This window comes from Sarcophilus harrisii, chromosome 3, assembly GCF_902635505.1.
Source record: "Sarcophilus harrisii chromosome 3, mSarHar1.11, whole genome shotgun sequence".
NCBI lineage: Eukaryota > Metazoa > Chordata > Mammalia > Dasyuromorphia > Dasyuridae > Sarcophilus > Sarcophilus harrisii.
This window is the reverse complement of record NC_045428.1, coordinates 586845382-586858914: the sequence shown is the minus strand read 5'-3', so window position 1 is coordinate 586858914 and position 13533 is coordinate 586845382. Positions and strand designations below refer to the sequence as shown.

At 51.3% G+C, this 13533-nt stretch overlaps 1 protein-coding gene across 1 annotated transcript; it reads left to right on the top strand.

The window, feature by feature from the left end:
- Positions 1-792: 792 nt before the first annotated feature.
- TAS1R3 (taste 1 receptor member 3) lies at positions 793-13057 on the top strand. Its single transcript, XM_031961575.1, has 6 exons — positions 793-980; positions 2889-3189; positions 3843-4625; positions 7721-7927; positions 9657-9777; positions 11873-13057. The coding sequence occupies exons 1-6, from the start codon at positions 793-795 to the stop codon at positions 12832-12834; spliced, it is 2562 nt and encodes an 853-aa protein (XP_031817435.1). The 3' UTR covers positions 12835-13057.
- Positions 13058-13533: the final 476 nt, after the last annotated feature.

The window sequence follows — 13533 nt, the reverse complement described above, 5'->3', positions numbered from 1 at the left end:
CCTGTCATCTTAGCCAATCTGACAGGTGTAGTGGTATCTCAGGAACTCAAAAATTCTTAAAGGATAATTGAAAAATATATTTTTAAAAATTCATCTGTATATGGCAGATAGATAAGCCCCGAGCCCCCTGTGTGATTGTTTTTAGACTGGGAGAAAACCAAATGACCATCCTTTTATTAATAAAATGCTGGCCTTCTTAATAAAAATTTTTTAAAAATTAATAAAACTAATAAGTTGCCCAGAAACTAAATCTCTGGAACTTTTCTAATCATCACAGTCTTTAGGGCTGAGAGCGACCTTACCCAAGGGGTGGGGCATAAGAATGAATCTCCTCATTGGACAAACGAACCTCATGGGGGGAATGTGGGGGGTGCAATTTGTCCAAGATTAGAAAGCAGGCAAGTGTGAGGGATACATACAAAGCACCTCCTGCCTCCGGTTCGGGATCATCTCTGGCCAGCTCACGTTATTCAGGGCTCGTGGTCCCATAGCTGGGGCTACTGAGGCTAGAACTAATGCTGAGCCCACTTAGGCAGCCCGGGCTGAGAGTGCATGCAAATCCCTCCGTGATGGAGCTATGTAAAGCAACTGTATTAAAATCCAGCCCTGGTCCCCCGGCCCCGCGGCCCATTTGCCTAGTGGGCCCCGAGCCGGGGAGCAAGAAGGGAGAGAGTTTTGCTAAGCAAATCTCCAGCTTCTGCTCCCCTGCCCTCTGATGTAGGCTGCATCCATTTGGTATCTGTCTCCGCATCCTTCTGTGAAGAGCAGAAGCACCCCTGCCTCCCTTCCACCATGTGGGCCTTCCTGCACTGCCTGGGCCTGAGCCTGGGCCTGGCCTACTGCCCGGCCCAGGCCAAGCTGTGCATCTCCAGGCAGCTCAGGTTGAACGGGGACTACATCCTGGGCGGCCTCTTCCCCTTTGGGGTCAGAGACGAGGACGCTCCACAGCAGAGCCGGCCGGAGGGGATGCTGTGCACCCAGTAAGTGGGGAGGGGGATGCTGAGATTGGGGGGGCAGGCAAAAGGGGGCTGTGGGAGTGGGGAGACCGGGAGAATGGGCACCAGGTAAGGGGGGAGGCCCCAGGGAGCCTGTAACAGGGAAGAGCCCCAAAGAATCTTCCAGATAAAAGGAGGAGCCCCCTAAGCTTTATCGGCAGGAGGAGGGGGGCAAGTACCAGGTAAGGAGGAGAGGAAATCCCCGGGTAAGGGGAGGGAAGCATGGGGGGTCTGTGAGATAGATAAGGGGAAAAGCCCCCAGGCACATGGACCACGTGAAGGGTCCACGTAAAGGGGAGGACGGTGTCACAGAAGTGGGGGAGAGCAGGGGGTCCTGGGATTTCTGCATCAGGTAAATGGGATGGGGAAGTTCCCAGATAGCTGGGGGTCGAGTGCCTCCTGGTGGGGAGGATCCCAGGTCAGGTGTGAGTTAGCCTCACAGGATCTGGGCAGCAGATAAGGAAGGCAAGGCATTTCAGTGCCAGGTACACAGCCCTAGAATAGCCTCCACAGCCCACTCAGTCAGTGATTATTTATTAAGCACATGCTAATGTGCCAAGAAGAGGCAGCCATGGCAGTGGAGAGAGAGAGCTGGCCTTGGAGCTGGGGATGGGGAGGGGGACTGGATTCAAGTCCCAACTCTGACGCATCTGACTAAACACACCAGGCAAGTCCTCTCTCCTACTCTCAGTGCTCCCAGGGAGCTTCCCATGAAGACTGAGCTGCCCATATTCTTCTGATCTGTCAGCTAAGAAAATGCCCCCTCCCCACCTCCCCAAACAACCAAAAAAGTGCTGGCAGGAAACAAAGACAAGAACCCTTCCCCCACCCCAACCTTCGCTGTCACTGGAGGGAGCAGCACCCTCCTCCCGGTCCCCCAGGCTCCCCTGATTCCTCCTTCTCTCTCATCCCCCACATCCAACCTGTTGCCAAGGCCTGCTGATTTCCCCATCTCTCAGATATAGTCCTTCTCTCTCCCCTGATACTGCCTCCATCCTGCTACAGACCCTCCTCACATCTGGATTACTGCAATAGCTGCTGGGGGGATCTGCCTGCCACAAGTCTTGCTCCTCTCTCACCTATTCTCCATTCAGCCATCAAAGTCATTCTCCTAAAGGGCAGATCCGGTAATGTCACCCCCTACTCAATATATGGGATGAATCTGAGACCCACAGAGGTTGTCGTTTGCCCAGGGGTGTTATAAAAACAACATGAGATAATATGTATGTGGGGAGTTCTTTGCAAACCTTAAAGCACCGTGTTAGCTACTGCTGTCCAGCGTTGCAATCGAGATTTGAGCCCTGGTCTACCTGACTCCGAGCCCATTTGCTACTGCCTCTCAGGTTTATAGGTTAGAATTGGAAGGGACCTCAGCTACTCCCTCATTTGCTCCCTTGACTTCTCAAATCCCACCTCTTACAGGATGATTCTCCCAACCAATCCTCCATGATTCTACTGCCTTCCTTTCACTGAGTGTTTCCCGTTTCTCCTTTACGTAGCTTGTTTGTGCATTTTGCTTGCTTGTTGTCTCTGCTTTTAGATTGTGAACTTCTCCAGGGCGAGGTCTGACTTTTGTTTTTCTTTGTATCTCCAGAGCTTAGCAAGTGGCCTGGTACATAGTAGGTCCTTAATAAATCTATTTATTAATTGATGAATATTTTCTGTCCTAAAAGAACTTGAGGCAGGGGAGGGAGGTAGAAGGGGCTCCAGGTCCTAGGTAAGGGCAGAGATGTCCAGTTCATCTGTAAGCTAAATAAGAGAACAGTCCCAGAAGATGGAAACATCATTGAGAAGAGCAGAGGAGGGGGCCGTGTACCATTCAGGGCTGATTTCCAAGACTGGAGCCCTCAGGTCAGGGCTCTGAGGCTCAGGCTGGGGGCTCCTCTAATACAGGTTCTCAGCAATAGGGCTGCTGTGGGCCCTGGCCATGAAGATGGCCATCGAGGAGATCAACAATTCATCGGCCCTGCTGCCCGGCGTCTCCCTGGGCTATGACCTCTATGACACGTGCTCCCTGCCCATGGTCACCATGAAGCCCAGCCTCCTGTTTATGTCGCAAAGCAAGAGCCGGGACATCGGTGCCTACTGCAACTACACCCAGTACTGGCCCCGCGTAGTGGCTGTCATTGGCCCCCACACCTCCGAGCTCGCCCTCATCACGGGCAAGCTCTTCGGTTTCTTCCTGATGCCCCAGGTACAGGAGCCCGGGGGTGGGGCTGGGGCGCTGATTAGAGTTCCCTCCCCAGCTCCTTGCAGGCCCGAACCTGCTCACAGGCAGGGAGTCCCCTTTCTGTCTTCTGCAGTGCCTTGGAGGGGGCAGAAACAGCCCTTGGACACAGGAACAAAACCCTGGCTTGGCGTCAAACAGCAGCTTTGCCTCCTAAGCTTGGGCAGCTTAAATATTAAGGCAGGAAACAGCCTGGGTTTATCTAAATGAAGACTACCCTATATTGAGTTCTTATCCCTGCTCCCACTCACTAAGCTCCAATCCCATGCAGGAAATTTCCATGTTCTCATTGTCCCTCCATCCCCCCTTTTGAGCCCCCATCCCCCCAAACGCCCCCATCCCTCCTTATTGAGCCTCCATCCCCTCAGAGGCCCCCATCTCCACTTGTTGAACCCATCCCTCCAGAGGCCCTCATCCCCCTGAGGTCCCCATCCCCCCTTTGTTGAGCCCCATCCCCCCTGAGAGGCCCCCATCCCCCTGAGGCCCCCATCCCTATTCACCAAAGTCCCCCTCTCCTCCCCGAGAGCTTCAGTACCCCGCCGTTGGGCTTCCACTCCCCTAACCAGCTTTGGCCATGGGCCTGTTGGCCACACTCCTGGCCCAGCCTCTTCTTCCCGCAGGTCAGTTACGGGGCCAGCACTGACCGGCTGAGCAACCGGGAGATGTTCCCGTCCTTCTTCCGGACGATCCCCAGCGACCGGGTGCAGCTGGAGGCCATAGTGGACCTGCTGAGCCTGTTTGACTGGAACTGGGTGGCGGCCGTGGGCAGCGACGATGAGTACGGCCGCCAGGGGCTCAGCATCTTCTCCAGCCTAGCCAACAACCGCAGCATCTGCGTCGCCCATGAGGGCATCCTGCCGCTGCCCAAGGCCCAGGACCCGCAGGACCTGGGCAAGGTGGGCAACATCCTGCAGCAGATCAACCAGAGCGCGGTGCAGGTGGTGGTGCTCTTCTCCACGGCGGCGGCTGCCCGCACCCTCTTCCAGTACTGCATCCAGACTCGGGTCACACCCAAGGTGTGGGTGGCCAGCGAGGCCTGGCTGGTGTCCGAACTGGTCGTCAAGCTGCCCGGCATCCAGAGGGTGGGCACCATCCTGGGGTTCCTCCTTCAGGGCTCCCCGCTGCCGGAGTTCAGCGACTACGTGGCCCGGTGCCTGAGCCAGGCCGCCAATCAGACCTTCTGCGACAGCCTGGGTGAGACCCTGCCCTCCGAGGAGGACGTGATTGGGCCACAGTGTCCGCAGTGTGACCACATCAGCCACGAGAACATCTCGGCTGGCCTGCAGCACCACCAGACCTTCGCTGTCTATGCGGCCGTCTATAGTGTGGCTCACGCCCTGCACCGCTCCCTGGGCTGTAATGCCTCCGGGTGCCCCTCCCGGAACGCCACTAGGCCCTGGGAGGTGAGGACTGCCGCCTGCTCCGGCAGGCTCTTTGCCAGGGGGGGACAGAACAGAAATTGCGGTCTTCTCGGCAGCTTGCCTTCTCCCGGGGGAGACACATGGACGTACAAAAATTGTCAGGAGGAGGGAGAGCCCTGGCAGCTGGGGGGGCTCAACAAGACTTCCTGCAGAAGCTCTGAGGAAACTGAGGCTCTAGGAAGTAGAAGTGGAGAGGGAAGTCACTCAAGGCAAAGGGGGCCGGCAGAGACCGGAGGTGGAGGGTCATCTCTGAGGCAGCAGAAGCGGCCAGGTGGCTCGGGAAGGGAAGCTCTGCGTCACAAGGCTGCAAAGGTGGGGAGGGCGGCATAGATGAATGAAGAGTGTCCAGTGGGCGTTCTATGTTTGATCCTGGCAGTGATAAGGAACCACTGGGTTTGTGGGACAGAAGCAATCTGGCCAGACCCCCACACCAGAAAGATTACTTTGGCAGAGGATGGGTTGGAGAGGGGAGAAATGAGAGGCAGAGAGACCAGATTAGGAGGCTGTCGCCCTGGTCCAGGTAGGAACTGGTGGTCAGAGCTGGGGAGAAAGTGGAGGCCACCAGAAATGCTGTGTACATACAAATAAGAAGAAAAAACAGCCGCCTGCATCCAAGGGCTATGGCAAAGAGAGGAACCAATGATGACTCAATAGAAATAGGGAAATTGGGGCAGCTAGATGGCACAGTGGATACAGTACCAGCCTGAAGTCAGGAGGAGCGGAGTTCAAATCTGGCCTCAGACATTTAATACTTCCTAGCTGTGTGACCCTGGGCAAGTCACTTAACCCTAATTGCCTTAGAAAGAGAAAGAGAGAAAGAAAGAGAGAGAAAAAAAAGAGAAAGAAAGAGAGAAAGGAAGGAAGAGAAAAAATGAAAGAAAGAAAGAAAGAAAGAAAGAAAGAAAGAAAGAAAGAAAGAAAGAAAGAAAGAAAGAAAGAAAGAAAGAAAAAAAGAAAGAAAAAAAGAAAGAAAGAAAGAAAGAGGGAGATTATGAAAAGGGAAGATTCAACATACCTAATAAAAGTGGGTTTGATATGATGCTGAAAGTCAGCAGACAGACCAAGGATGTATATCCAGATTTTTTTTATTACAGCTTTTAATTTACAAATTATATGCATGGGTAATTTTACAGCATTGACAATTGCCAAGCCTTTTGTTCCAATTTTTCCCCTTGCCAGGGAATGGCAAGTTGCAATACATGTTAAATATGTTAAAGTATAAATTAAATACAATATAAGCGTACATGTCCATACAGTTATTTTGCTGCACAAGAAGAATCAGACTGAAATAACGTACAGTTAGCCTGTGAAGGAAATCAAATGCAGCTGGACAAAAACAGAGAGATTGGGAATTCTATGTAGTGGTTCATAGTCATCTCCCAGAGTTTTTTCCCTGGGTGTAGCTGGTTCAGTTCATTACTGCTCTATTGGAACTGATTTGGTTCATCTCATTGCTGAAGAGGGCCACGTCCATCAGAATTGATTATCATATAGTATTGTTGTTGAAGTATATGATGATCTCCTGGCCCTGCTTATTTCACTCAGTGGATATCCAGATTTTCATTAAATCTCGTTTCATTTTCATGAAAGCCACGGGAGCTGATGAATGAGGGACCATATAAGGAGAAGAGAACCAGGATTATTGAGCGTGATGTGGATGATGAACTAATGAGATTGAGGAGAGGTCAAAGAGGTAGGAGGAGAATCAAGAAAGAGCAGTGGCCAGAAAACCCAGAGAGGAGGGAATAATCAGGAGAACGAACAGCTGGACCCAGCAGTGAGGTCTAGAAGGGGAGGCCAGAGGAAAGGCCGTTGGAACCAGCACTTTAAGGTCAATGGTAACTTGGGAGGAGCAGTTTCAGGTGGCTAAGGAAGCAAGACTGCAAAGGGTTAAGGAGAAAAGTAGTGAGAGACTTGCCTGGAGTTACACAGCATGGAAATATTTGAGGCTGGATTTGAACTCAGGTCTTCCTGGCTCCAGGGCCACCATCTAGCCATTCCTGACAGGTTTTCCCCCAAGAAGTTTGGCTAAGACACAGAGAAGAGATATTGGACAAATGGTGGTGGTGGTAAAATGCTACTGGATTTGGGATCTCCTTGGTGTCTCCTCCCTCCAGAGTACAGATTGCAGCTCCTTCCTGCCTTTTCATGGGGCTCCTTGGCCAAAGAATTCACCTCCAAGGGGTCGGCCTCTTGGAGATGAGGCCAGGGGATGAGGCTCTCCATATTGAGCTGGCCAGTCCTCAGGAAGCTGATGGGATTTGTTTTGTATTCAGAGGTTCCTTCTGGGACAGCCTGTAAAACCATGGTTACATTCAGGTATGATGAGACAAAACAATAGTATCATAGGAGCAGAGATTTGAGCTGGAAGGGTCCTACCTTCTCAGGTTACAGATGGGGAAACTGAGTCTCAGAGCTCAGTGACACTCTTAAGTGGCAAAGGGTGGAGTCATTCTGAACTCCCATTCTCTTCCTGGCTACCTAAGGGATTTTGAGCTTCATATCTTTGGACTTCAGTTTCTTTCTCTTTAAAATGAGAAGATGAGCTCAGATGACTCCTGAGGGACTGATGAACCCATGAACCTCATCAAGCCTCAGTTTCCTCTTTTGGAAAACAAGGGGATTGGACCTGGAGGCTGCTGAGGTCCCATCTAGTTCTCGATCTCAGGCCCATAAAGTGCCTTAAAGTTAGCACCATCTCGTTCAATGAATGCATCTACTAAGTAACTGTTCACTTGATACTTGTTTCCATTTCTTTGTTCACAAGTTTATTCATTCAGACCAGATCCCTCCTCGATCCTGGATCCCTCCTCAATCCCGGATCCCTCCTCCATCTCAGATTCCTCCTTGATCATGGATCCCTCCTGGATCCCGGATCCCTCCTCGATCCCAGATCCCTCCTCAATCCCGGATCCCTCCTCCATCTCAGATTCCTCCTTGATCATGGATCCCTCCTGGATCCCGGATCCCTCCTCGATCCCGGATCCCCTTGCCGCCTTTCTCTCTTCCTCCAGCCCCGACTTCCTCCTTCCTCCCTGGCCTGGTCGGTCTGGGCATCTCAGTCCTTCTCCCCACAGCTTGTGAGTAAGATGTACAACCTGCGCTTCCCCGCCCGCTCGCTCACCCTGCAGTTCGATGACAGTGGGAACGTGGACATGAACTATGATCTGAAGTTGTGGGTCTGGCACAGAGATGAGGAGCCAGAGCTCCTTACCGTGGGCACCTTCCAAGGGAGCCTGGAGCTCAATCGTTCCCAGATCCACTGGCACAGCCAAGGGAATAAGGTACTGGGGGCGCAGGGAGGGAGGGAGGAAAAGCAGAGACTCTGAATGATCCTTTGTGCAGGGTCAGCCCATCATGTCCACGTGGAAATGGAAGCACGTCCATGGGGACTTTGCCAAATATTAGGGACTTGTGTTTCGAGTATGTCTGACTCTTCATGACCCCATTTATAGTTTTCTTAGCAAAGGGACTAGAGCCGTTTCCCATTTCCTTCTCCAGCTCATTTTACAGATAAGGAAACTGAGGCAGACAGCCAGGAGGATCAGGAAGGGTCTCAAGTTAAGAGTCTGAGAGGCGGAGTTGGGGAGGTGATATGGTCCAGGCTCAGGGTGCACAAAAACATGGTGGTGAGACATGGAGTAGTGTACAGGGAGAAGGGTAAGCTGGAATTTGTTTGAAGGGGAGAGATGAGAAATAAGGGCCATTGTTTCTATTGGGTCACTCTGTGACCAACGGGATGTTGAGGGAGAGAAGGAGCCAGAAGTCCGGTTGGAAGCATGGGAAGGTACCGCTCCAGGCACACGAGGGCCAAGCCAGATTACCCAGGGTTCAAGGAGGAATCCAGGAAAAGATGCTCCTCTTCAAGTGGCTAACAACTAACTGTGGGTGGGGGACGTGACTCTATGTTTGAAAACCGGCAGATTGGGGTTAAGATAACAAGCTCCATTTTGGACCAAATGAGGTTGACATGGTGATGGGTTGGCCATCTCCCCGGACAGGGGCTACTGCAGGACTGGTTACTTAAATCACAAGCTTGAAGACTTAGAGCTAGAAGGGACATCGAATTTGTTCAAATAAAGAAACTGAGGCCCTCATTTATCCAAGGTCACACAAGTAGTGATAGATTGGGATTTGAATCCAGACCTGCTGCCTTCAAATTTAGTATCCTTTCCACTCTACCAAAGGCAGCTGGAGCACCAGTACTCTGGGTCTGGGCTTGAGTTCAAATCTGACCTGTTACTAGCTGTGTGATCCTGGGCAGGTCAATTCACCTCTGTCTGCCTCAGTTTCCTCAACTGTAAAAAAAGAAGTAATAATGATACCTACCTCCCAGGGTAATTGTGAGCATCAATCAAGTGGAAACATATTTGTAAAGAGTGTGGCACAGTGCTTAGCACAAAGCAGGTGTGTAACAAATGCTTGTTTCCCTTCTTCCTCCCCATCACAGCATCTGAGTTGTCTGCATAGAGGTGATCACTGCACTCTATGGGCTGATTGTTATCATTTTGGGGTCAGCCATTTTTCAGTTGTGTCTGACTCATCATGCCCCCATTTGAGGTTTTCTTGGCAGAGATCATGGAGTAGTTTGCCATTTCTTTCTTCAGATGGGGAAACTGAGGCACACACAGTCAAGTGACTTGGTCAGAGTCACACGGTTGTAAGCATCACAGGCCAGATGTGATTCAGGAAGATGAGGTCCAGCTCCAGAGCTTTGTGCAATATGGAGCCCCTCAGTCATCCCCATTATATACCAGCCTATTCGTAGAGGATCGGGATAATTCTCTTCTGTCACTGAAGGGGAAATTGCGACCCAGAGCCAAAAAGGGACAGACTCAAAGTTTCAGGCAAGACTTGAATCCGAAGCCCTTTCGGATCAGTAAATGAAGCCGCTTCCTTCCAGCCATAGCTCCCAGGAAACAAAAGGGCTCCCAGGGCCTTCAGTTTGGCCAGAATCCAAGATGGGCAGCCGAGTCTGGCCGGTGATTTCTCCCCCTCTCCCCCCTTTCCCAGGAGCCTGTGTCCAGGTGTTCCCGGGAATGTGAGGAAGGCCAGGTGCGGAGGGTCAAAGGTTTCCACTCCTGCTGCTATGACTGCCTCAGCTGCAAAGCCGGCACCTACAGAAAGAACCGGGGTAAGTCCAGAAGCAGCCCCATGTTGACCTCTGAGGATGCACCTCCTCCCCCTAAATTCACCTTAAAGGTGACACAGACCCCTTTTTAGCACTGGCTCATGCTCTCACTCAGTCCCTTCTGGGAAGGGAGAGTGCCATTTCTAAGGGATGGTCTCAGCAGAACTGCCCCTGCACTCTCTGGCCTTGGTTGACCTTTCCCGGAGATGAAAAAATGAGGGACCCTGTTAGTAGTAAGTCCTTCCTGCCTCTGGCTGCGCCTTAGGCTGCCAAGGAGAAATTAGGGCAAATTTCAGTCATATGATCACAGGAAGGAAGAAAACCAGCAATTATTGCATTTTTCTTTGACTTGTCCAGAGTCACACGGCCTACTAAGTTTCTGCTGTTGGATTTGAACTTGCACTGTCCTGATTCCAGGCCTGGTATTCTATCCACCGTGCCATCTAATTGCCCTAAAGCCACCAATTATTAAGTATGCCATATAATTAAATATTAAATAGGACATTTTTCTATTATTTATTTATTTGTAATATACATTGCTTTATGAATCATGTTGGGAGAGAAAAATCAGGACAAAAGAGGAAAACCATGGGAGAGGGGAAAACAAAAACAAAACAAAACAAAAAAACCAAAAAGAAATGAACACAGCTTGTGCTGATTTACATTCAATCTCCTTAGTTCTTTCTCTGAATGCAGATGGCATTTTCTATCCAAGGTCTATTGGGATTGCTTGGATCACTGAACCGCTGAGAAGAACCAAGTCTTTCCTAGTTGATCATTGAATATTTTTATTTTAGCCTGTGCCAATTTACATTCAAGCTCCTAAGATTTTTTTTTCTGGCTGCAGATGCATTTTCTGCCCAAAGTCTGCTGGGATTATTTTGGCTAACTGAACCACTGAGAAGAACCGAGCCTTTTACAGTTGATCACGGCACATTTTTGTTGTTATTGTGCACAATGTATTTCTGATTCTGCTTGTTTCTCTCAGCATTGGTTCATGTTCATCTTTCCAGGCCTTTCTAAAATCAGCCTGTTCTTCATTTTTATAGAACAATCATATTCCATTACCTTTGTATACCACAACTTGCTCAGCCATTCCCCAACGGATGGGCGTCTACTCATTTTCCAATTCTTTGCTATCACAAAAAAAAGCTGCTACAAACATTTTTGCACATGTGGGTCCCTTTCCCTCCTTTATGTTCTTATTAATTAATTAAGCCCGGCAATTAATTAATTAATTAAACTTGCCAGACATTGCATTTGATCTCATTTAATCCTCACAGCAGTTCTAGGAGGTAGGTTCCATTACTATCCTCCTTGTACAAATGAGGGAACTGAGGCAAATCAGGTTAAGTGATTTGCCCAGGGTCACACAGCTGGTAAACATCTGAGGCCACATTTGAACTCAGATCTTCATAAACTCAGCACTCTATCCGTTGTACATCATTAACATCCAAGCCTTGTAGTCACAGGACCTTAGAGGTCACCGAATCCAACTTCCCCATTTTCCAGAGGAAGAAATTGAACTTTTCTGACCTCCCTTGCTAGTGACCTCCCTTGGAAATGACCTCCAATTTAGTCCTGGTTTTTGTACATTTTTTTTTTAACATTTTCTCCCCATTTGAATGTAAGCTCTTTTTTGTGTCCTCAGAGCTTAATGTGCTATGTGCTGGCACACAGTAAGTGCTTAATAAGTGCTTGTTGACTGTGGCTGAGGCAGGATCCGAATCCAGGACTGACTCCAAGCTCAGTGCTCTGTTACTTTACTTCTCCGATTGTATGAGTAAAACCTTGGCTATCCAGAATTGCCATGGGCAGAGTGTTGGGTCCCAAGCAGAAGCCAGGTGGCCCCTGGGGGACATTATAGAGGAAATTTCCTGGAGGTCTGGAGAGAGCCTGAGATTCTGAGAAGTGAATCGTCAGGTAGGTTCTGGAGGATGGCTCTGGGCTCTGGCTCTTGGTCCCCTCTGCATTCTCCGTCAGTTATCTAGAAGAACAGGCACTGGGATGTCCTTATGTCCAGCCCAGGGGACGAGGGGGTCGGGGAGATCCCTGGGGGGCCCGCCGGCTGGCCCACACCTCTGCTCCCTCCTCGCAGATGACCTGACCTGCAGCCGCTGCCCAGAGCACCAGTGGTCTCCTGATCTCAGCACCCAGTGTTTTCCTCGGCCCCTCAGGTTCCTGGCTTGGGGGGAGCCGGTGGTAGTGGCCCTGCTCCTGCTGCTGCTGCTGGAGACAGGCCTGAGCCTGGCGGCTCTGGGGCTCTTCTGCCACAGCCGGGGCTCGCCCCTGGTGCAGGCCTCGGGAGGAAGCCTCAGCTGCTTCGGCCTGGGCTGCCTGCTGCTGGTGTGTCTCAGTGTCCTGCATTTCCCAGGCCGGCCCAGCAGAGTCAGCTGCCTGGCTCAGCAGCCCCTCTTCCACCTGCCCCTCACCGGCTGCCTCGGCACCCTCTTCCTCAGGGCGGCTGAGGTCTTCCTGGCTTCCGAGTTCCCGGGCAGGGCCGGGCGGCTCCGGAGCTGGCTGCGCGGGCCCCGGGCCTGGCTGCTACTGGTGCTGCTGCTGCTGGCGGAGGGCGCGCTCTGCGCCTGGTACCTGGCGGCTTTCCCCCAGCGCATGGTGACAGACTGGCAGGTGCTGCCCCGCGAGGCGCTGGTGCACTGCCAGGTGCGGTCCTGGTTCAGCTTCGGCGTGATGCACGGAGTCAACGCAGCGCTGGCCTTCCTCTGTTTCCTGGGCACCTTCATGGTGCAGAGCCAGGCCGGGCGGTACAACCTGGCCAGGGGCATCACCTTTGCCATGCTGGCCTACTTCATCATCTGGATCTCCTTCATCCCACTCCTCGCCAACGTGCCCAAGGTCTACCAGCCGGCCATGCAGATGGCCGCCATTTTGCTCTGTGCCCTTGGGATCCTGACCACCTTCTACCTGCCCAAGTGCTACCTGCTGCTCTGGCAGCAGCATCTCAACACTCAGGAGTTTTTCCAGAGCTTTCTGGAGCTGGGGCCGTGGGACAGAGGGAAAGAAGGGGAAGGGAAGGCCACAAGGGACAGGAGCCAGTGATTTCCAAAGTCTAGGCCTGGGCTGACCCCACCTCCACAAGGATTCCGCTCCAGGGCCCAGCGATGCCAACCTCACAGTAATTGACTCTCAGGGAACCCGGGTCTGTGGCACCTGTGAAACCCTAACTCCCCCCGAGGTTCCCCACAGACCCATGGCGATCCCAAACCCAGTAACATGGAGCCCCATAGTCCCAACCTCCATGACTCCATTGCCTCAAACATGGCCCCCATGAAACCAGTGCCTATAGCAATTGCTCCCCTCCAAGCTCTGTGCAGCCTCCATGCAAAGGTTCTTAAACCAGGATCTGTGAATGTGGCTTAAATGGTTTTTTCATAACTGCACTTCAATAGAATCGGTTTCCTTTTTAATCCTGTGGCTCTTTTTTATGCATTAAAGACATTGTTCTAAAAAGGGGTCTGTGGTGCAAAAATAAGAATCCCTAATCAGAGGGAAGCCAGCCTTGTCCTCCACTAAGTCCAGCTCAGGCCAAGGAAGAGCTTTTCTGCTTGGGGAGTCACCAGCCTGACTTTGCCCACTCTCATTCTGACAATGCTAAGTGCAAACTATTGAGCAACAGAAAGGGATTAAAAAGTAAAGGAAACTGAGGCTAGCTGGTGGAGGGGTAGAGTACTAGTTCTGAAGTCAGAGGACCTTGATTCAATTGGTCTTTAGATACATTTGTTATGACTTTGGCATGTC